The sequence below is a fragment of the Synchiropus splendidus genome, chromosome 19, assembly GCF_027744825.2.
Source record: "Synchiropus splendidus isolate RoL2022-P1 chromosome 19, RoL_Sspl_1.0, whole genome shotgun sequence".
NCBI lineage: Eukaryota > Metazoa > Chordata > Actinopteri > Syngnathiformes > Callionymidae > Synchiropus > Synchiropus splendidus.
Genome location: NC_071352.1, coordinates 6,196,673 through 6,219,873, shown reverse-complemented (window position 1 = coordinate 6,219,873; position 23,201 = coordinate 6,196,673). Strand labels below are relative to the sequence as shown.

Genomic DNA, 23,201 nt, shown 5'->3' with positions numbered 1-23,201 from the left:
ACACTATCTTCTACTCTCTGGCAAAGACGCCCTCGTTTGAAAGTGAATACTTCTCCTCAGTCAGGGCCAAACACTAAATTAGAGCCCTCCGATCTGAATCATCTCATGACTCTGACTCGAGCACAGGGTCGGACCTCTGTCTTCCTTGGTTTTCGCCTCACCGGTGAGCACAGACATGGTCAGTATCTGAATTTCTACGGCGTCTTGTCACATTTGCTTCTTCTTTTTTGGCTATGATGTGACTTTATGTGACCAGAGAGTCCTTTTGGTGAATCAATTGATTCACATACTACTAACAGGTTAAGAAAATGCTTGGCATTTCTCTCCATTACAGGCACTTTTAGGGCTAATCTCATGTTAAATTTCAGTCTCACCGCAAATTCCATGCCCCCCGTCATGGGCACATGGGGTTCCTGCCCCACAAACGCAGCAAAAAGCACCGTGGTAAAGTCCGTTCCTGGCCCCGGGATGACCCCAGCAAACCTGTACACCTGACAGCCTTCCTGGGATACAAAGCCGGGATGACGCACACCCTTAGGGAGGTGCATCGCACTGGCCTCAGTATGTTCAGTGTGCTCATAAGATAAGGAATGTAAAAGAGATTCAGAGATGGATAAGATGTTTGACTCTCACAGAGCAATCGAAGCGAGAAGAGGTGGAGGCGGTGAGCATCATAGAGACGCCCCCGGTCATTGTGGTAGGGGTGGTGGGCTACATCAAAACCGTGCGTGGGCTTCGCTCCTTAAAGACGGTCTTTGCTGAGCATCTCAGCGACGAGTGCAAGCGCAGATTTTACAAAAACTGGTGAGATGTTTTTGTTGCTACAATGCCTGTCTTTTAGAGTGAATGACAAGGGTAAACTTGTCATCTAGGCACAAGAGCAAGAAGAAGGCCTTCACCAAGTACTGCAAGAAGTGGCAGGATGAGACGGGGAAGAAGCAGCTGGACAAAGACTTCCACCACATGAAGAAATACTGCTCAGTCATAAGGGTCATCGTGCACTCGCAGGTAGAATAAGTCATGCTCAAACCTCTTAAAACTCAGACGGAACTGATATACGTTCATGCACTCAGAGGTGGAGTGGGGGAGGAGGAGGAGGAGGCGGGCATGGCTGGTGGAGGGGAGTCTCAAGTAGCAAGTTAAAAATAACATTCATAGAAGAACCTGATGGTGCGGCCCAGTCACTGCCAAGAGGAACCCTTTCAGTTGGCAATCGACAAGTTCGCACTCTTCTTTGTACTTGACAGTTTGTCTTCAAGGGCATGATCACAGATAGTGTTTTAAATTTGCCACAGTAAAATTAAAATGGAATTATGTAAGGTGTATTAAAATACTTATAATATACACAGAGCTAGCTCAGTTTAGATATATTTTGGAAGAAATATTTCAGTAAGTGATGCCTGTTTATTGACGGGAAACCCATCCAGAGTGTCCCTTTGAGACAGATTACTGCACCTCTCCAAAGCAGGGTTGTCAAGCTCAATAGGGTGTCAGTATTCTTCTGAGCATAATTGATTTGGAGCTCTTGCGGGCTATTCAGTAAAACTAGGCAGGCCATATTTGGCCCCCGAGCCTTGTGTTTGAAACAAGTGCCTTAAAGGGAGTCCACATTTTTGTGTCCCATTTGTAGATGCGGCTTCTGCCCATCAAGCAGAAGAAGGCGCACATCATGGAGATCCAGCTGAACGGAGGAACTGTGGCCGACAAAGTGGACTGGGCAAAGGAACATCTGGAGCAGGCGGTGCCCGTCAGCACTGTCTTCACCCAGAATGAGATGATTGACGTCATCGGCGTCACCAAGGGTCATGGCTTCAAAGGTCAGCATCTTTGGAAATGGGTTGGTAGAGTCGCTGATCCTCTCTGTTCGGCCAGGGGTGACGAGTCGATGGCACACCAAGAAGCTTCCCAGGAAGACACACAAGGGTCTGCGGAAGGTGGCGTGCATCGGGGCTTGGCACCCTGCACGGGTCAGCTACACTATTGCCCGTGCCGGTCAGAAGGGCTACCACCATCGCACTGAGATCAACAAGAAGGTCAGCTCTCCCCCAAAATGGAAAGATAATATCATAAATAACAATGTAGTCGTGCACAGATCTACAGAATAGGCAAGGGAGTCCACATCCAGGATGGAAAAGTGATTCGAAATAACGCCTCCACCAACTATGACACCACCCAGAAAACCATCAGCCCCTTGGTACTTTGGTTTTCGATACATTCCTCATTAAAACTGGTCCACACTGAGTCCTGTCTCTGCAGGGAGGTTTCCCACGCTATGGTGAGGTGAACAACGATTTCATCATGGTGAAGGGATGCGTGGTCGGCGTGAAGAAGCGCGTCCTCACCCTCAGAAAGGTGAAGTCTGGTTCGGATTATCGATCGGGCGAAAGATAAATGACGGACGTGTCTCTGCGCAGTCTTTGATAGAGCACACGTCACGCAAGTCCCAGGAGGAGATCGAGTTGAAGTTCATCGACACCACGTCCAAGTTTGGCCACGGTCGCTTCCAGACTCTCCAGGAGAAGAGAGCCTTCATGGTGTGTCTTAAATCTACACCCATTATTTCCTGATTTTTAGCTTTGTATCAAGCGTTTTAACTTTTTTTTTTCTCCTTCAAGGGGCCGCTGAAGAAGGACAAGATGAAGAAGCTGACAGAACCTCTGACAGTGGAGGACTGAGGAAATGACTGGCAATTAAGATGCTTCATTGTTTCAGAATAAATCAATTGCAGAACACTTTTATTGTTCGTAAATGGCTTTGCATAAGAGTGACTCACTCAACCATACCAGGGGCCATCTTTTTACACCCAAGTCAGGGGTCAAACAAGTAGGTTAGACATCATCCAATATGTCACTGAAGGTCAATGTTAGTGTAAGGCTTCTCTGTGGTTTGCAAAACATAAATTGTGACCCATAATACAGGAGAAACTGTTTTCTTCTTCATACATTCATCTGCTTTTTCGTTTTCCCTTTTTTTGCATCTTTTTACGGGGATTTTCCAAATAGATTCTTGACATTTAGAATCTCCACTGTTAGTCATGGCATCAGTATGCTTTGTTTTAGTTTTAGTTAGAATTAAATGTGTGTTATTTGCTCTTGAGGGCTGATAAAATGACTCCACTGGCCAGAATGGGCCTTGACTTGAAGTCACCTCTTGCAGTGTTGTATTTGGACGGTGAATGTCATAGCTCCTAAACAGTCTATGAAAATCCTATGAGGAGCCACTCCATCACTCCGGCAAATAATCCTGTGATTCCACCGACGACTGGTGTGACGTGGAGTGGACCGAAGCTGGACATGATCCTGAGGTCGGGTGGTCCAGGCCAGACGTCATGAGGGGGAGATAAATGTCGTCCATGTTGGGCATGACGAAGACCTTCTGTGGAGGAGGAGAATGCACATGTATGGATCTGTACATTAAATTAAATATGGTGAGTAATACCTCAAACTCGCACTTGAGTTTGGTCTCTATCCACTCAGTCACATGAGTAAACGTGACCTCCCGCTCTCCTAACATGGGGCGCACGTGGAGGTCTAACCTCGGGGGTGTCTGGAAACTGTACCTGAGAAGAAGTGAGAAGCAAGAAATGCTTTAGTAATGGAGAAAAATCTCAAATAAAGTTCATTTCAGTACCAAATCCTGTCAGTTGGGGGAGGAGGGATATTGACGGCCAGAGTTCCAGACAGTTCCAGCACCTCCACGCTGAGCATGAGGGGCATGTTGGACACCTCCACCATCTTCTTCCTGATGTACTCATTCTCTGTAGCCTTCTGGAAGTACTTGGATTTGGCAATCTTGTCTACAAACCTCAGGATCTTTCTGCTAGTGCTGCCGCTAGCATGACTGAAGACGACAGAAATATTCTTGAAGCAGCAAAAAGGATTCTTTATAAGCCCCCGATGAGTCAGCAACTCACGCATCTGGGCTCACTCCAGGGCTCTTATCGCCCCCAGATCCTTGAGACTCCAAAGGCAGAACTTCTTCTTCATCAGAGGAGCAGGCGCTGGAGGACTCTTCATCGCTGTCGGCCAGTACACTCAGCCTGGGCTTGGAGCTGAAGAACACAGAGGTGAAATCACTGAGGGATCACGTGCTAAAATGATGTTAAAGCTGTTCTCCTCACCCGACTTGCTGCTTCTCTGGACTGCCAGGAGTGTCGTCCTCTACTTTACTGCTCAGCTTGCACAGGTTCATTTTGGTCTCCAGGGTCATCTGGAGGCAGCCTGTGTACATTAGCTCCACCTCCAGCCACAAACCTGGAACACACAAGGGGAAGATCAATGTCCTTTCATTTCTTCTTGATCCTGTTTGGACTGATTGAGGCTGGAGTTTATCCTGCGCTCAGCTCAGATGACGCTAAGAGGATTGTTAAGTGAGAAGACAAAAGAAAGACGTCAGCAACAAACTCTGATCCTGTTGTTGCCATTTGATGGAGTTGTTTGTGCTCAGTACTGTCTGTACCTCTACGGTCCAGCGTGGGTTTGGAGGTACTGAGGACTTGAGGGAGGCAGGTTCCCATGTCCAGGTCAGCCAGGGTCAACTCGTTCATGAAGTACGGCAGCTGCAGGTGGACAAACAGATCACAGAACAATGACACTTGGTACATTAACTTCAAATCCAAGCTTTAAATAAGCAATACAGTACATACAAGAACAAATTAAAAGTGTAATACGCCATGAATATTTGAATTCATTATGAAACAAAAAGAGAGAAAAGAAAAAAGTAAAACTAAGAAAAGTGTAGTGAATGCTCATGCTGCTAATGCAAATTGCTGCACAGCCAATGTATGTTCTGCGAACTAAATCTAAAGACTATTTCAAAGTCGATGAACATGCCAGTTTTAAAATATTATTCTAGCATCAAACAGTTTGTTCTTGTTTTAAAATAAGAATTTATATGACGCAAATTTGAAAATACACACTGACTTCCAATTGTGCTAGTTTAACAATAACAATAACAGTGACGACAAAAAAACAATAATAAAAGAAAAACAATTTTGATAATGTTACATACACTGAACGATAAAACAAAGACAAAATTTGCTAAAATATGATCACATAATTGAAAATATAGAGAACAATGTTTTTGAGGAAACAATGTGCTGCAGTGTCATGGTCTGTTGCATAGTCTCACCTTAATCTTTCCCAGTTTTTTCTGGATCTTGTGTGCCACCTGATCGGTCCAGTATTTATCCCGTAGAAAGTCCCAGAAGATCCGACCCACCAGGGCATTGATCCATGATGAGTCAGCGGAACACACCACATCCTCAGAGCTTGTATTAGATCCTGTTTGACCTCCAGACTCCTGGTCCTTTCTCAGGATCTGTACAGGACACCACAGTAACATCACCCTCAGTTGCTCATGACAAATATGTCTTCATGACTTACCTTAAGATGGCTGCTGGGGCTCCCGTCGCCACTGTGACTCGGGCTGAATGTCTGGTCGTTGCTCTCTGAACTGATCAGCTGGCTCATGTAGTTGCTGTAATCCAACAGTGTCCGTGTTTTAATATTGCCTTGTTGATCTTCAGTGCCATCTTGACCCGCCGTCTCACAGAAAAACACGTCTGAGTGACAGAGAAAACTGCGTCTTGACACTCACTTAATAATCAGGCGTCACACTCCGAACTTTAAAATCGGCAGCCTTGCTCTACGACACAATTCTTACCATTGTTCTCCTCACTCATAAAACTAGCGCAGGTTCTGGAGGCAGACAAAAAGTACTGGAACCACTCCTCCTTCTCTCGACCTGTGCGCCCAAACAGGTATATAGAGACAGGGTTTGGGGCATCTGGAACATCGCATCTCTCAGCCACATCCTCTTCCTCAAGGCTTTCCTTCTCCCCCTCAGCCAGAGTGAGGCAGATGGGATACTTCTTATTCCACAACCTCTTGCAAGCCAAACCAGCTGGCACCAGAGACACCTGGAAGAGAAACAGTACCAGGTTATCCTGACTCTGTTTATATTCTAAATAATACCTTGCTATTATGCTGCTAGCATGAGTCTCATTTTTAAGGAAATTATGCTGTAACTGAGCTGAATGAAATGATACGGTGACACGCTGACCTTGCAGTTTGCCAGCTGATACATGCAGGAGGACGAAAACACCAACTCATTGGGAGTCTCCTCTGACGCAGCGGGGTAGGCCAGCCTCAACCTGCCGCCCTCCAGGGTCACATAGACGGAGTGTGCGGAGGATGGGTGGAAGGTCTCCGGGTCGTAGGTGTGTGTGACGGTCATCCATCCCTGGAAGGAAACAACCAGTCGACTCAGCACCTTAACAAGCATGTGAGACGCCTTTAAAGGTCAAATTAAACTTTCACCCAGTGGAGCAACAATACTCAGCAGGAGGGAAACATGAGACGTGGATGACAAAAACTGTTCACACTCTGGCTGTGATGGGGCTCTGGGGTTAGTGACTCCACGATCTCTGTGAGCACATTCTCACACCATCAGCCTCTTAACCCTCTGGTCTGATCCCTTCGAATAGGGGCAATAGAATTTGATGACTGTTGCAGTGCATTGTGGAATTTAGAGAGAGTTTTCTACCATGTTTAAAGGTATAAAGGATTATACGGTCGAGTTCCACTCTTCAACAGTTGCAGTGCATTTCATGTTGTGTATTTTACTGATGTAATTTATGGTCATATTCAAAACAACAGTGTGTGTGACATCGCTGGTCTTACCTCGAGGACTTCTGGGTCCTCTTTGCTCAATAATCTGTGAGGAGTTTTTCGACACTGGTACTGTCTTCTTGTGGTCGGGTGTCCAGGGCCAAACACATAAACTACCACTAAACCCAAAATGAAGCCGAATGCCACGCCCATAGAGAGGCCTTTGGTGTACGGGGAAAGTGGGAGCACAAAGAAGGCGTACGCCAAAAGTCCGACAAAAGAGAGCCAGTAAATATGGAGTGATGAACATTGGGAGTAGGAGCGGCAACGTGGCCCCCTGGTTCCGTCGAAAAGCTCCATGGATAATTTCACAGGAGGAATCTCCAAATCTTGTGTGTGGGTTTGAGGGTAACCCTTGGAATGGTGCTTCTCTGGAGAGCCACAGTCTTCTTCATGGTTTCTATCAGCATTTCTCCGCCGCCTGAGATCTTCTCTGCCCTCCTCTCTTGCTGCACCCCCTTGTGATAACTGATGCTCTGTAGTGCCTTCCTGCTTGGGCACAGCAGAGCCTTCATCCTTCATCATCTTGCTGATCATGCTTAGAGGATCCTGCATGGCTTCTGAGAACCTCCTCCGAGTGTCCTCCAGTTCAGCAATCAGGGAGGCACCTCGCGGCTCCGTGGGAGACAAGCGTCCAGATGGTGGGGGTGATGCCGACTCATCATTGCCTTGCATCTTCTGCTGCTGCCTCCTGGAGTGAACATGTAGCTTGGAGTCTGACTTGGAGAGGTCGTCCTCTGGCTCCACCCTGCGAGAAATCTCCGTGCTCAGGGACTTCACCAGGCTGAGCAGAGGCTTCCCCCTCACCGAGCTGCTCTGCCTCGGCTTCAGGTCTTGCGAGGACGACTTGACCAAACTGCCGCCGACCGTCGTGTCCGCGGTCGCCAAGGCGGCTAATGAGCCAGGTGAGGAAGGGGAGTGCGGAATGGAGGAAGTCTGGGGGTGACTCAGGTCGTAGTCAAGGGAGAGCTCTGATTGATTCTCAAGAGAACTTTCTTTGGAAAAGACCACTGTAGCAGAGTCGCTCTGGTGATCCATGCTGAAGATAAGCTTACTGTCCTCCATCTTAAAGGCCTAGCAGTCAATGGAGGAGGTCAAACAGAGCTGAAAATGGTCCTCAAAATACAGCGCTGACTCAGGCAGCCTGGGTGAGATGACTTCAAACACTCCATCTGAAAGAATGATATCATGATCATTCTGTTAGATCACAAGATTATATTTTTCAACCTCTACTTGTATGCATATTCATTCACCTTACTAGTGGACATGGAGCCAAATGGTGAGCTAATAGTCCAACTCTTAGTTGAGTTTGGAACAAGATTAACACTGGCCACGCTGCAATTGATATATATTTTATCCTATCTAAGAACACATTACACCCTCATGCAATGAGGCCTTGGATTTTTAGACCTGTGCACGGCATTAATGTGGCAGCATTAATATACGCAAGGCATATTGTGCAGTAAGAATGTTGTAATCTCACACATCACCACACCCAAACCACACACTAACATTTCTACATCAACACTCAGATGCATTTCTCTATCAACTCTGTAGGCATGCAATTTGATAGATGTAATTCCTGGTATGAAAAAGTATGTGTAAGTTGACTTTTAATTTCAATTCAATTTCATCCCATAAACTATTCCTAAATCCCTAATTTAAAGTGTAAAATTAATACACGAATTATTGATCTGATTACTTATTTATTAAATGACAAACCACAACAGGGTAAGACAAAGTGGTGCAGGTGTACTTGTCACGATTGTATAGACGTGTATGGATATTTATGAGATAACGCGGAGTATTTCTCACCTGCTCCAGAAGTCCACCGCATGAGAGTAGAAGCCCCGCTGCAGTCATCAGTCTGGATGGCGCAGAGTGCTGCAGAACACTCGCTCGAACAGCAACTACACCGCCAGCCAAGCAGAACTCTCTTACTCGTGTCCAAATATTGCTGTGAATTCAGCGCGGCGCCCCAGTTTGTCACCGCCGTTCGCGTCATCCCGCTCAGAATAATGTGATTATTGGAGTCCAGGATGCAGACTGGAACCAACTGTAATCCAGATTAGACGGCCCATTTTCTCTGTCTGACTGGCTCCGAGCTTCAGTGCCGACTTGTGTAACTGTGGTCCTGGTTCAACCCCAAAACATCGGCATACGATTTTAGATTTTATTCATGCGTTCATTCAGCCAATCTGTCATTTCCTGAACATGAAAAGAAATGAAAACAAAAATGTAAATAAAAATATCTCTCAGCGTGGATTAGAGAAATAATCTGACGAAGATGAAACAGCTAGCTAATATCCTCAAAACATCAAAATAATAATAATAATATCGTTCAGTGTTTGATTTTTCTGGAGCTTTTATATTTGTTTGCATCCAAACCCCCTATTATTCGAAAGAGGTAAATAGCTTCTACAGCTATCGCTCAAACCTAACACACTACAAATTAAACACTTTCTGATCTTCTTGCCCTCAATACGTCAAAATACAATTGGAAGAGGCGCTACTTTTATGGATAAAAACGTCAGTAACGCGCATCTGCCTTTAGAGGGCAGCACAGCAATAAGTCACACACAAAGTCTTGTAGAAACAGAAGCGAAGAAGAGTGACAGCGACTTCGCTGAACAACGCTGTTATTTAAGAGCTTAGCTAACGCTCAAGGAAAATGTCTTTCTGTTCGTTTTTTGGCGGGGAGGTATATAAAGATCATTTTAAAACAGGTCAGTTGCTTTCTGTGCGTTATATTGTGACTTTTAAAAGAGTTGGTCGTTTGTTTATTTTTGTGCTGGAAGACTTCGATAACAGGTTACCAAACACCTTCAAGTCTTCAATTGAAAGTCTTTTTGGTGCAGTTGTTTTACGTTGGGGCGTCGTTTAATGCGTCTAAGAAGTAAGTTTAATATGATGGTGTTGTGTTTTTCTGACAGGGATCTATGTATGCTCCAAGTGTGGTCACCCACTTTTCTCCAGCCGATCCAAGTATGAGCACTCCTCACCCTGGCCTGCTTTCACTGAGACGGTCCGGGAAGACAGTGTAGCGAAACATGAGGAGAGGCCTGGAGCTTACAAGGTATTGGAGTTTAAGTTTGTGTTGCCGACTTAAGGTGCAAAGGTTGCTTTGGACTAATCCATGGCCGGTTCAATGATACTCAGCAACATCTAGTAAGTAAGGCTTGATAAGTAACTGCGGCCATGTAACTTATCTCTAGATCTAACAGTTGTTTTTGGCAGTCAGACAGGATCAGCCTTTTCATGTACATTGTATTTTGGCAGTTTTTCAGTTTGTTTTGTAGTTATTTCTGTGTACATTGTACAGAGTATTTTTTATTTAGTGAAATGTATTGATTGTTATTTTTGTTGTCTGTGTAGGTGCTATGTGGGAAATGTGGAAATGGACTGGGTCATGAGTTTGCAAATGATGGGCCATCCAAAGGCTTGTCACGCTTCTGAATCTTCAGCAGCTCACTGAAGTTCATCCCAAAAGGTACAGCCAAGTGGAGCTACAGCAATGTTCAATGGTTTAACAATCTCTGTTTCTCTCACAGATAAGGTTGATGGACAGTAAGTGAGCAGATGGAGGAAGTGCCGCTACCCAAGAACCGGTTTCTCTGCTGCTTGAAAGGCGTGGCCCGTGAATGAAGGGAGCCGGAGAAAAGCCCTTACCGGGAGAATCGGATCTCTGATGGAGAGTGACCCAGCTGGACAGCAAATTGGAGAATTGTTTCCTTTGAAATATTCCATCCCTATGCAAAGACTCACTGATCTTACCTCATTTATTTTATATGTCACATTGCTACTATGGTAGAACATCGCATGGATTTAGATTTAACAAATAAATTGAATATAGTGCACCAAAAATGTGATTTTCACATCTCAGGTTTTTAATGAAATGGATCTCACTGTTGGATGTCAAATATATTTATACAAACAATTCTGTGTTCTGTGTGATTTGTCATTGAACGTGGATGTCTTTGCTAAATGTGTATGTCATTTATATAAAATGTTTTGCTTTTCTAAAATGAGTTGCACCTGAATGAGATCACATTAGAGATTAACCAACAACCAAAAATTTGTCAAGGTTGCTTTGTTTGATTTTCTTCACAATGCTTGGAACAGCTTTTAGGTTAACATTCAAATGACATGTTGGAAAGCAACATACTTGAAATATCAGCTTTAGAAGCATTAAAAGTATGCTAAACATCTTATAAGTCGAAACAACACGCTAATAAATGTGTCACCACTAATACAACCATGTAGACCGCCCGACTATTCGCTGTACAACTTCGTTTTAGGAAGAAAACAAGTGCGCATTTACATTGACTACATGACTGCGGCATGCGCATGCGTGACATGTCGCGCGCGACATTACGGCGACTCCATTGAGACAATAATGTTGCTTTGGTTTCCTCAAAACAAATATTGTTTACTTATTTTTGAAACGTGCGTTGAATCACGCAGTTTCTTTTATATGTCCTTTCGAAAGATTTTGACCCTCGTCTTTAAAATAATGTTGGGGAATGCTGCCATCACGTGGTAGAGAGGAGGCTCAGTTTCGTATTACACAAGTTGTTGACACTGGTGACTTGGAGTTGGATCAGTAACACATTTTAAGAGATCCTCATTCACCTATTAAACATGGAGGAAATGTCGTATTGCTCTTTCTCTGGTGGTGAGGAGTACAAGGATCATTTTCAGCCTGGTGAGCATGTCTTCAAAAACAGCCTCAGTTTACAGCTTATTTATAGCTTGTTTATTGTTGTCTCTCCTGCCAGTGACTAGTTTGTTTTCATTGTCATTCAGGCATATATGTGTGTTCAGAGTGTGGCCATGAGCTGTTCTCCAGCTCCTCAAAGTTCCAGCACTCCTCTCCATGGCCGTCCTTCTCTGAGACAATTCACGAGAGCAGCGTCTCGAAACACCCTGAAGCCTGGGGACCACTGAAGGTGCATCAGACCTGGATGGTATACATCCAGATGCGATGTTAAATTTGGGTTTTTTTATGTCCCTGTCTCAGGTTTGCTGCGGAAAGTGTGGAAGTGGATTGGGTCATGAGTTTCTGTACGATGGACCAAGAGAAGGACAATCCCGCTTCTGAATATTCAGCAGCTCACTGACCTTCATCCCTAAAGGTTGGTCCGGAGTTTCTCAACTCCTAAATAACTCAGTGAAATCAAGCTGTGTTTGTGTTTACTGGCCTATTTGATCAAGAGAATATACCTCACTCTTCTTACTGGGAATCTTGTGTCCCATCACTTCTGCAGAAAAGTGCAGTGAACAAAACAGTGAGTCTTGATGGAGACAAGTGTTGCTGCTTGACGAGTGGACAGTCAGTGACGTGTTCCAGGACAAAGCCAGTTGGACATCCTGGGTGCTGATGCAAAGTGTCCCTCACCCTCACGGACAGAGAAGCTAGAAGCGCTTGTGAAACCTCACTTCAGTTTGATCCAAGCAATAACGTGAATCCGCCACATGGTTGTGCTGTTTCCGCTTTTTGTTTTCTTGTCATTTTCTTTATTATTATATTTCTGATTATTTTTTAGTAGTCGTGTGCTATGACACTACTGGCCAAGTTTAGACCCACAGGATATATATATATATGTATATATATATATATATATATATATATATATATATATATATATATATATATATATATATATATATATATATATATATATATATATATATATATATATATATATGTCATTTGTAATTGACATGGAACATGGAACCTTGTAAGTGCAGGAGTTCCTGGTCCACTGATCACACTGATGCACAAGACACGTCGCTGCTAGGATGATAACAACAACAACAAACATGGAGGAATGTTTTTCGCTACGCAATGGCCAGAGTTTCCACTACTCTCAATGTATTTGTAATTCTTATAAAATTGAAATTTTTATACAAATATTTTCAAGACATTAAAAGAGATTTAGTTTAAATAAGGTGATATAAAAACTTAGCCAACAATATATCATTGTTTAAATGTATGTATGGGTCCCTCATTTGATTCAGTAATATACCAAATTCATTCAAATTGAAAAATGTGGCTTCTTGTGGCAAATATTCTTATACGACTAAACTGCGATTAATTGAGATTAATTCATTACACATTCTCTAATTAACTAGATAATTTTTAAAATCGAATCTCACCCCTAATATACAGGTATATACTGTATATGGCTATAGAAGTTCAGAGGCTGTGTGAGTTCAATGCCAATGTGAGTCGCAGTCCTAAGACTGGGACCGTCATCAGATCCAAAAATAAAGTATAATAAATTATAATGAAGTAAAATAAATGGCACACACATTTCTATCGAAGCCACTTGACATTTCGAGGAGGATCACGGTAAAATGTATGAATTTTAAAAATACATGCGCAAGAGACGTACACCGGACACAAACCAGCAACCAAGGGATGTGCTTTCACCGCTATACTGCCGCTACGTCACATGACCAGCTATTCAGGTGAGCCTTATATGTGTAGGATGTGGCTCTCTTCAGCAACACAGTGGAACAGTGTGGCTCTTGACTGGTCGGCCTCCCCTGCTTTACATGTTTTAAGGCTGTATTTTTATCACTAGTCTATATGTGACTCAAAACGTGCGACTTAATAACTGACTTTTAATGAAAATAGCAAAACAGTAGTTTAATATTTGACTGTAAGAGCGACGGTACAGTTCAGGCTGGCTTAAAGAGAAGTTCCAGGAGTGGCAAACTGGGAAAAGATTATTGGCTGAAGACGATCAGGGTTAAATTCTAAGACATGCAAAGCCCTATAATGATTCGCTGCTGCCTTGGATGCGCCGAACAGAATGAGTCTTAACCAGAAGAGAACGAGGGGTTTGTTTCATGGCCGATGAGCACTGGAACTGGTCGGGATAGACCAGTGGCTAATGTCTTCCTGGTGGCTGATTACAGGTCTTTGTTGAGCCCCTTTAATGTCGCCACACACAGATGGCACGCAGACATCGCTGTCCTGGGGCTGAAGACGGAGGAAGAGCAACAAACCCTGGCGGCGGATGGACAGACAGAAAGGAAAAAATGAACCAGATGTGAGTGTGAGAGATGAAGAGGAGCGTAATTAGCGCGGTCCTGTGGCGGGCGCGCAGCTGTATGGCCGAGAGGAAGCAAACAGGAAGGAGGAAGCGCTGTGATAGGATCATGGAGCAGACCGCGCTTCTCTTCCACTGACCTCTCACCGCTCATCCTGAGTGCGGATGGGTAATTACGTTAGGTTCCCCATGGGCGCGGCCTCGGGGTCGGTCTCAGCATTTTTGTTTGTGAGGACATCTTGTTTTCATTTATAGCCTCGTGTTTGGGGCACCTGCCATGGCTCTACATCCAATTCATCAAGGTCATCCCCATCCCAAAAGAAAAAAAAAAAAAAACATCTGTCAGCCAGTTTCTCTGCCCGCACCAACCACAGAAGCTGCCAAAGAACCTTTGAAGCTCCGAAACGCTCGAGTGACGAGAAGAAGCAGGGCCGCACCTAGACAAGTGGGGTCCCTGATAGACAGTGGAGTGCTTACAGAGGGGACCAAGTCAATGTGATCAATCGAAAATACTTCCGGAATTCTTTGAAGGAATCTTCAGAGGGTTTAGATATGACGTAAAAACCATCTGCATCAGAGACGTGCAGAAAACTAGTTCGATAGATGCTATCAAAGGAGGAAAATAATCCTTCAAAATTCCAGGTATGAGGGCTGCCAAGGGAAAATAAACAACAAGGCGGATTTCAAAGAGGCTGCATAACTTGGCCGTCTGCTTTATTGTCATTTTTATCACATCATCACATTCTTGGTTTTGACCTCCTCGGGACAGCGGGGAGGGTTTTGATCGTGTTTTGCAAACTTCAGGTGATATCTGCGGGTTTATCTGCAGCGGGAGACAGTTGGAGTCTGGGACGCCGGCGCAGGCTTCAAAGCTGCACCTGAGGTGTGGTGGCCCAGGCATTGTTGCCAGGATCAGGGTCCTTCTTTAGGGGGTTAATACTGGCTTAGCTAGTCAAACTTTAGTCTCCCCTGCTTCTCTTTCATTTATAGATGAGTTCTCTTTATTGTTTCTGAACATAAAAGGGACATACTGATGAATTCCAGTGGCCCTGACTGCGATGCAAATTGGGGGCGACTGGTCCTCTGCCACCCTCATCCCACTAAGCACGACCAGACCAGAACCACTGGCTATCTCAAGTCACAAACAAATAAAGCTGAAATGTGCTGTCAATAACACCTTTTCCCATGGCTCCTAAAAATATGTCTGCGTGAGCCCCAGTCTGTCCTCCTTCCTGGCATACCAGGACTCTTCGCCACCTCCCGGAATACTTCCCGGTCCTCTCCTCCCCTTGAAGCCATCGTGCCCTTAAGTTGCCCCTGCTTTTAATTTAACTTGTTTATTTGTTGAAAAGAACAAAAACTTCTTCCAGTGCTGCGGTCGGGTCTACATTGCGTGGCTTGCGGGTTCAAATGTGCCATCGCATAAGATGGAGAATTAAGGCAGTGTGAAAAGCATTCATGCATTTTAAAGGTTTTTTTTTTTTGTTTAATTTGACAATTCCACGGTCTAGTTTTACTTCTCAGCTATAAACTGTCACAAGGGCAGGTCTTGATGGAGCACACAAGTGGACCACGTCAGATTTTGAGGACCCAAAACCCAGCTTATCCTAACTGGGTCTGGGAATTCTGATCACTTTCAAGATTATGAACTGAAAGTGATCAGTCATGAGGATGAAATATGGATCTGTCACGGTGAAGAAAGAGAGGAAGCCACAGGAGCCAGAACTTGTTGAGTGTCTGGACTCTCCTGTGAGGGACTTAAACCTGCTGCCCTTTCACACTGAGCTGGCTCCGGCATCTCATCAGGATGCCCCATGTATGGGCATGTCCAACTGGAACAAGTCCCTCGGGCGGCTGTAGGACTAGGATTATGTCCCTGTGTTGTCTTGGGAACGCCTAGATAATCTCCCAGTAAAGTTGGAGGAAAGTCCAGGTCCCTTTCTTCTTCAGCTAACTACTAACTTCCCTAGAGCTCTTTCATTAATATCAGAGCCTACTGCAGCCTCGTCTCTTATCGGGACACGATTGTGTATTTTCTCCTTAAATATACTAATCTCAAATACTCAAGGAGTAGCTTTGCATCAAAATAAAAGATTTAAATCTTAGTTTTTACCAAGTTATATGAGGTTAAAATGAATAAAGTGGCCACCTGATGTGCCTGATGTGGTCCGCCTGCCTGATGTAGTCCGACGGAAATTCCGGTGCTGGAACCGAAAATCTTGCATGTTTTACCAACTGACGTTTACTGGTAAGCGCATACGTACATGGCTATTTGCGCAAAGGTGATGACGTTTTTTTTTACTTATAACAACATTTTTTTTACTTAAAATAGTCTAGATTTAGAACATGTATATTTTTATCTGATATTCACAACATAAACGGACTCAAGCACCGCACCATGGTAGACATAAATCTCAGTCAGGGACAGAAGGACTCACTCCTGCTCCTGTTAAATCTATGTGAAACACATGTAAGGAGAAATGTTTCTCATACAATGATGATAATATATCGGAAGCAGTACATTGCACAGGTCAAATTTATTTGTGGAGCTTGAAATTTTTATGGATTCAATAATGCAGGATTTAATTTAAATTGTGCAAAGGTGAGGAAATATTTTTATCAACTAAAATATATATTTTTTAACTTAAAATAGTCTAGAAAATGTATGTTTTTATCTGATATTCTATTTTTTTTAATGCAGCATTATTGAATCAATAACATTTCAAGCTCCCCCAATACATTTGACCTGTGCAATGTATTGTATTATCATTGTTGTATGGGAAACATTTCCTTACATTTGTTTCACATAGATTTAAGTTTCTGTCTACCGTGGTGAAGCGCTTGAGTCCGTTTACGTTGTTGGATAAAAAAAAAAAAAACGAGAATATCAGATAACACATACAAATGATAAATCTACACTATTTAAAGTACAAAAAAACAAGTTACCTATTTTAATAAGTTATCACCTTTGCACGATATAACCACATCAGGCTGTGACAGGCACGTCATCATGCTAGCACTGTCACTAACTGCGAATCGAACGGTAAAGTTTAAAGGGTACGCTTCACCTCTTTGGTTCCCTGTTCCACTTTAATGTAAAACAAAGTCCATACTGCTAAACAGCTCGACTACGCCACCTTCAGTTTTACACTGAAGTAAAATAAATAAAAAATACGGTGGCTTCATAACTAGACGCTGGACTTCATGCTAGCTCAAACAGAATCGCTGCATATCAGTAAACCGTGTAAGGCCATCACGTGAAACCCCGCCGCGGTCGCCACCTGCAGATGTGTGGTCTCCCTGGCCAAATAGCTCCCGATTGCCGAAACCTCCGAGCCCTGCTCCTCGGTGATTATTATTTCAGCAGAAACCTGTAATTTGCATGATTTCCAGCATCACCAAACAGTTGCGGAGGTGTTCCTCCTCAAACAGGCTGCTGCGGTGCACGGAACAGAGAGTACAGAAGGAAGCGATTATCCACCTCAAAGGGAGCGGGGTCTCCATATGTGTGTGTGCATTTCCCTTCGACTCCATGATAGTCATTAAGTGGCATTCGAATGTGCTGCATGTTAGTGATCATCAGAAAACACCTCCTTCTGCTTGAAAGTGGGAATTTCCACTGGTTTTTACAGCTGAATGCCCCACAGCACTCACACAAACACACACACACTCGCTCTTGCATAACTCATTTCATCCCTTAAACAGTTTCCGTTCACCGTCAGTATCTGCCAAAGTGAAATATTCTTGGCCAAATTTTCACTTTTCTCTCGTAAGTCTGCCAGAAACCCATAATTGTGCCCATCAATCATCCTGCTGTAATTGTTTTTCTCAGTCAGAGCCTCTCCCTTTGACTTGTCATCGCAAAACACCATCGCAGCCCAACATTCGGAGGAGATCAGCACGTCAGTCAAAAAAGCTCGATGAGAATGAACTGAATAAATATGAACTCACGCAGCCGTCTGCCCATTGATACACGGTGCATCACGGAGTTCCTGAATTCTACACTATTTTTTTTCCTGAGGAAGTCAACAAATCTCACTTCCTGTTTTGTTTTTTGTAAAGCTAGATATGTTGCATCCTCAAAACACAGACCTCAAAGTGAGACCAGATGAGTGCTCAAGTGAAGAGTCAATTTAAAGAAGAAGCCTGAAAGCCTGAGAATAAAACCCGCAGGAATGAAGCCTCCCTGTGGTTATCAACAGCTACGGCAGGAACTCTGAGTTTGTTTACCTCCCAAATCTTCGACACACAGAAGCGCCAAGCCTGACACACTACTCTGCTGATGCAAAAAATATTGTAATGTAATAGATTTACTTTACAGACTGATGATAAGACCATGATGTGTGAAAGAACAGAATGAAACATGGGTGAGATCAGACATTTGCAGACCAATACATCCCACCACTCGTTCTACACGTCCCATAATGCACTGCCACACTTGAAGATCTTAGGCCAACATTGAGAAGTGAAAGGTGTTGTTTTAAGTAGTGTCTGTCACTACTAACATCGTCATCATCTTCATCATCATCATCCTCATCTTCTTCTCCTTCATCAACTTCATCATCAACTGCGACATCATCGTCTTCTTCTTCCTTTTCTTTATCATCATCATCATCATCTTCCTCATCTTCCTCCTCACCTTCATCCTCACCAAATAGTCATCTGCATCATCGCCACCATCTTCATCGCCACCATCATCATCATTGTCAACATCATGATCATCATCATCATCTCATCATCACCATCTTCTTCTTTTTCCTCTTCATCATCATCTTCCTCATCTTCTTCCTCACCAAATCGTCATCTTCATTATTGCCACCGTCATCATCGTCAACATCATGATCACCATCATCATCATCATCTTCCTCATCTTCTTCCTCACCAAATCGTCATCTTCATCATTGCCACCATCATCATCATTGTCAACATCATGATCACCATCGTCATCATCATCATCTTCTTCTTCTTCTTCTTTATTATCATCTTTTTCTCTTCTTTATCAATATCATCATCTTCTTCTTCATCTTCTTCCTCACCTTCATCCTCACCAAATCTTCATCTTCATCATTGCCACCATCATCATCATTGTCAACATCATGATCACCATCATCATCATCATCTTCTTCTTCTTCTTCTTTATTATCATCTTTTTCTCTTCTTTATCAATATCATCATCTTCTTCTTCATCTTCTTCCTCACCTTCATCGTCACCAAATCTTCATCTTCATCATTGCCACCATCATCATCATTGTCAACATCATGATCACCATCATCATCATCATCATCATCATCATCATCATCATCATCTTCTTCTTCTTCTTCTTCTTTAGCATCATCTTTTTCTCTTCTTTATCATCATCAGCATTATCATCATCATCTTCTTCTTCACCTTCATCCTCACCAAATCTTCATCTTCATCATTGCCACCATCATCATCATTGTCAACATCATGATCACCATCATCATCATCATCATCATCAACATCATCATCATCATCATCATCTTCTTCTTCTTCTTCTTCTTCTTTATCATCATCTTTTTCTCTTCTTTATCATCATCATCATTATCATCATCATCTTCTTCTTCACCTTCATCCTCACCAAATCTTCATCTTCTTCTTCGTCACATCATCATTATCGCAACCATCGTAACATCATGATCAACATGATCATCATCTCCATCATCATCTTCATCATCATCATTATCGGCATCATCTACATCATCATAGCCCTCGATTAAAATACAATAAAATCACAGTCAACTTTTCATTGTAACTGCACTTGTTGTTCATGTATTCATTGCAGCTTCAAAAATGGCAGAAAATGATTTCATAAAGACGTTTTTTTGTCGTCATTTCTGCCATTTTAAAAGGCACAAATACAGGGAAAAACAGGCCACAAAGAACAGTGTTAAAATTGTGAAAACAGTACCTGGAGCAATGTTATTAATAAACTCAGCCGTCGTGCAGCTATCGTGTCAATCTGAGAGCTGAACGGCAGGTTTGATTTATGTCACATCAGGCCTGTTTTGCTCCTGGTGGGTCAAATATTTGGTGCAACCTTGTCCCCCGAGGTCACAATCACTGTCAGCACCAGGATGATAGTTTGCTTGTTGGAGTCAAACATCATTTCACATTCCTTTTAAAACGCGCCGACTGGTCCCACAGGGAAGGAGCTGGTCTCCAGTTACCCTGGCTCGCTCGCACAGTCGCCGCCTCTGTGCTGCGGACAGATGATAACGTTTTCATGTTCCATGGTTCCACTCTGACAGCAAGAAACGGCTCAATTCAAAGCTGATGGGTCGATTCCTTCTCGCGCCATGTAAACAAAGTCTCTTAATATATTGATCAAACCTCTCTTATCATCATCTTTTTGACGGACCAAAGTCTATCTGCTTTTGTATGAAAAATGAAAAACACAATTGTGTGGTTTTTTTTTTAACCAAAACATGTTTTTATATCAACAAAAACACATTTTATTTATTTATTTATTTTATTTTATTTCATTTCAAAGCACTTTCCTAGTTGGTGGGGTCCCCACTGACCATGGCAATAAAGCTGATTCTGCTTCTGAAATGAAATGGAATGAAATTGTTTGTTATTAGTTTGGCTGGAAATGATGACTCGCTTGGGACGACCTTCCAGAGGTTGGAACTTTTCTGTTGAGGTCTATCATGATGGGTTCCTCCAGGTTGGTACAAATGACGTCAGAGGATGGATGGCATCAAGTGGTCATATGTGGAATCAGCTGCAAACTAAGAAATGAGGCAGACCAACTCAAATTTTGACTGGATATGGCAGAGGTGGGCAATTTCCTATAGAGCCACATTAGAAACTGTGTTGTGTTGTGAGGGGCCATCATGCCAAAAGAAAGACAGCGATGACAACAAAACATGACGGAAAAATATCAAAATATACGCTTAAATAACAAGGACAAAATGAACCTAAGAAGATGAAATGTAATTAAGGATATTAAAAAGTGTAAATATACCACGAAACCCATTGAAATATTTCATTTTATATGCACTTAGTTTGAATATAAATCAACTACTAGGCGTTCATGACAAAAAAGGCTATTTATTTCAACATATATTTTCAGTGTTCCTTCAATGTATTTTGAGGAACCAGAAAAACACAAAAATGGCCAATGAAAAGAAGAAAACTTTAGTCTTGAAACAAGAACATGCTATACGTACTGCTGAAGTGGTGGTGGTGACTAAAAGATAAAGAACAAAAAAAAAACGCAGAAAAATTAGCACATATTAGTTTTAGTCTGACGTCAAACGGACCACGAAAATACACATATGGCCCCCGGGCCACACTTTGCCCAGGTCTGGGATAGAGGATAGAGCCACCTACAGGTCCTCGGAAGCCTGCCGTGTGCGTAAGAAAGAGACTGACGGAAAATGGTGCACTTGTACTGGATCGTGTGCTTGTTGGCGACATATGGCGTCAGAGGTGGAGTGGCCAACTCAAACAAGAATAATGTGACCTCAAACTCATCTGATAGTGAGGAGAGGAAGGTTTGGGCATCCTGGCTCTGTATAAAACATTGAGAATGACAGCAGTTCTTAAATAAAGGGAGCTTGGCTCTAATTTTCCAGGGGGTTTATTTATCAACACATCAGGAAAAAGATCAAACTTTCACGCCAATTTGGTGCGAGTGTGAAAACTAACAAGCTGTTCGGGAGGTGTCTCTGGCCTGGTAACAGAGGAACAGTGTTCACGTCAGGCTTCCGTGTCAGCGGGCTGCAGGGATGGAAACAGGCTTGTTTTTCATACTGGGGTCGGAAATAGATGGTGACAGTGACACATAAAAGGGCGGCCTGTGGTTCAAAGCTGACGTCACGGCAATCAACGTTTAAGACAAGCGGGTCTTGAATGAAAGACGGCCACTCAGCGCAGCCCACAATTATTCCAGTGAGGAGCAGTCTGGCACTGGGTACCACAATTGGTACATGTGCCTGCAGTCTGGAACAATAGATTTCATGCACGCACATGCGGAAGAGCCCGGAGGCATCAAAGGAATTTGCGTGCATAGCTCCTTACGTTATACAAGGCAGACACATCGGGCTGTTTGATTTGCTGCCACACGTCTCTGTGAATCCCCCTCACAAAGCTAGGAGGCATGAAACTGTATACAGGGCTCATCACACTTGTCTCCTTCCTAACCTCTTTCCCACTCGTCTCTGTCAAGCACTCACACAGGTTGCCTTCACACCGTTCGCGCCTCCACCCTACAACGCTCAAGAGCCAGCGTTTCTCACCGCAAAGCCCCGGATTAGGAAGCCGCTTCCCAAATGATCAGTGTGACGGCATGATTGTCATTCGCCTTTAATACCCTCTGAAGTTAGTAGACTCAGCTGATACTCCTTCAGCAGTGACAGAAAATAAGGTAAATAATACCTGCTCAGACTTGCTCTGGAGGAATTGAGGGTTCATTTGAGATGCTGCCTGCGGTCTAAGGAGACTGACACACTTTTCATTAAAGAAAACTTGCTACCTGTGCTATAAGGTGAATCAGCAGCAAACACATTCAGGTTGCAGTTCAGGATCAGAATGAGGTCACGATTTATTCAGCCTTCGTCTTTCACCATCTATTGGTGCTCTTTCATGTTTCATGAAGTTTTAAAAACAGATGTTTGGGTTGTTTATTTTGCATTTGTTTACAAGTGAAAACATGAATGTTTATTATATTTTTTTCATTAAATTCAATTTATTGATCTGTGGTTCTGTTTTTCATGTGAATAAAAAATGCTTTTGACATTAAATATATTCACATTCTATGTATCGACAGCCATAAATAAGATGAAAGAATTTGTTCTGGAGCTGTTCAGGTGCCTCATTGGTGCTTCATGAAACATGTTGTTTCCAAGTTTATGAGCTCTATTGTGTAGCTGTCAATTGAAGATGTCTGAGAACTTGGGCAGATCAAACCTGCCTGGTGGGTCGGATGAGTTAAAAAGACTGAAGCACCTGTGAGACGGCGGGCGGAATGGCAGCGGAAATGGATGCAAAACAATGTGGAGATCAGAGCCTTCGCTCCGTCCATCATTCTCAAGCTGCAGATGAAAGTTGGGACGACTCCGACAGAAAAGGAGGAGCTTCACCTGAGCTTTGTCTTTTGTATCCTGTGATCCTCCCCACCTGGGGGCTCGCCCAGCCCGCACCTATCAAACCACGTGGGGCTCTTAAAAAGAACAGCTCTTCAAACACCAGCAGCAAAGTCTCCACACCACATCAATGAGAGCTATCAAAGACTGGATTTAAGTTCTCAAGTGGCACAGAAGTAAATAAATAGCGCGTCTGATGAATAAAATAAAAGCTATCAAATCTTTTCTTATCAAATTAGCTTCAGAAATCTATTGTAAATATAGTATTTTCAAGCTGAATTCCTTTGATCTCAGGAGTGGATAATACCAATCTTTTTTCCCCGCTTATCAAGTTTGGACTCCATTCCAGGATTTTCTC

At 43.2% G+C, this 23,201-nt stretch overlaps 3 protein-coding genes and 1 pseudogene across 3 annotated transcripts; 3 read left to right on the top strand and 1 right to left on the bottom strand.

Annotated features, from left to right (window-relative positions):
• Positions 1-32: 32 nt before the first annotated feature.
• Positions 33-2,863, top strand: LOC128751157 (60S ribosomal protein L3-like). Its single transcript, XM_053852000.1, has 10 exons — positions 33-178; positions 369-561; positions 636-804; positions 873-1,008; positions 1,631-1,817; positions 1,873-2,033; positions 2,093-2,194; positions 2,257-2,352; positions 2,415-2,534; positions 2,616-2,863. Exons 1-10 carry the CDS (start codon positions 176-178, stop codon positions 2,673-2,675), a joined length of 1,227 nt encoding a protein of 408 aa, XP_053707975.1. The 5' UTR covers positions 33-175; the 3' UTR covers positions 2,676-2,863.
• On the bottom strand, positions 2,719-8,695 carry LOC128751156 (testis-expressed protein 2-like). Its single transcript, XM_053851999.1, has 12 exons — positions 8,487-8,695; positions 6,684-7,843; positions 6,064-6,243; positions 5,665-5,920; positions 5,385-5,563; positions 5,131-5,319; positions 4,459-4,558; positions 4,121-4,253; positions 3,914-4,051; positions 3,631-3,840; positions 3,439-3,559; positions 2,719-3,375 (listed from the first exon to the last, which is right to left on the bottom strand). Exons 2-12 carry the CDS (start codon positions 7,734-7,736, stop codon positions 3,226-3,228), a joined length of 2,709 nt encoding a protein of 902 aa, XP_053707974.1. The 5' UTR covers positions 7,737-7,843; positions 8,487-8,695; the 3' UTR covers positions 2,719-3,225.
• A 555-nt stretch (positions 8,696-9,250) lies between these two features.
• Positions 9,251-10,598, top strand: LOC128751258 (methionine-R-sulfoxide reductase B1-A-like). The gene is made up of 4 exons (XM_053852159.1): positions 9,251-9,397; positions 9,605-9,747; positions 10,047-10,161; positions 10,223-10,598. Exons 1-4 carry the CDS (start codon positions 9,343-9,345, stop codon positions 10,240-10,242), a joined length of 333 nt encoding a protein of 110 aa, XP_053708134.1. The 5' UTR covers positions 9,251-9,342; the 3' UTR covers positions 10,243-10,598.
• Positions 10,599-11,237: 639 nt separating this feature from the next.
• LOC128751321 (methionine-R-sulfoxide reductase B1-A-like) lies at positions 11,238-12,176 on the top strand (annotated as a pseudogene).
• Positions 12,177-23,201: the final 11,025 nt, after the last annotated feature.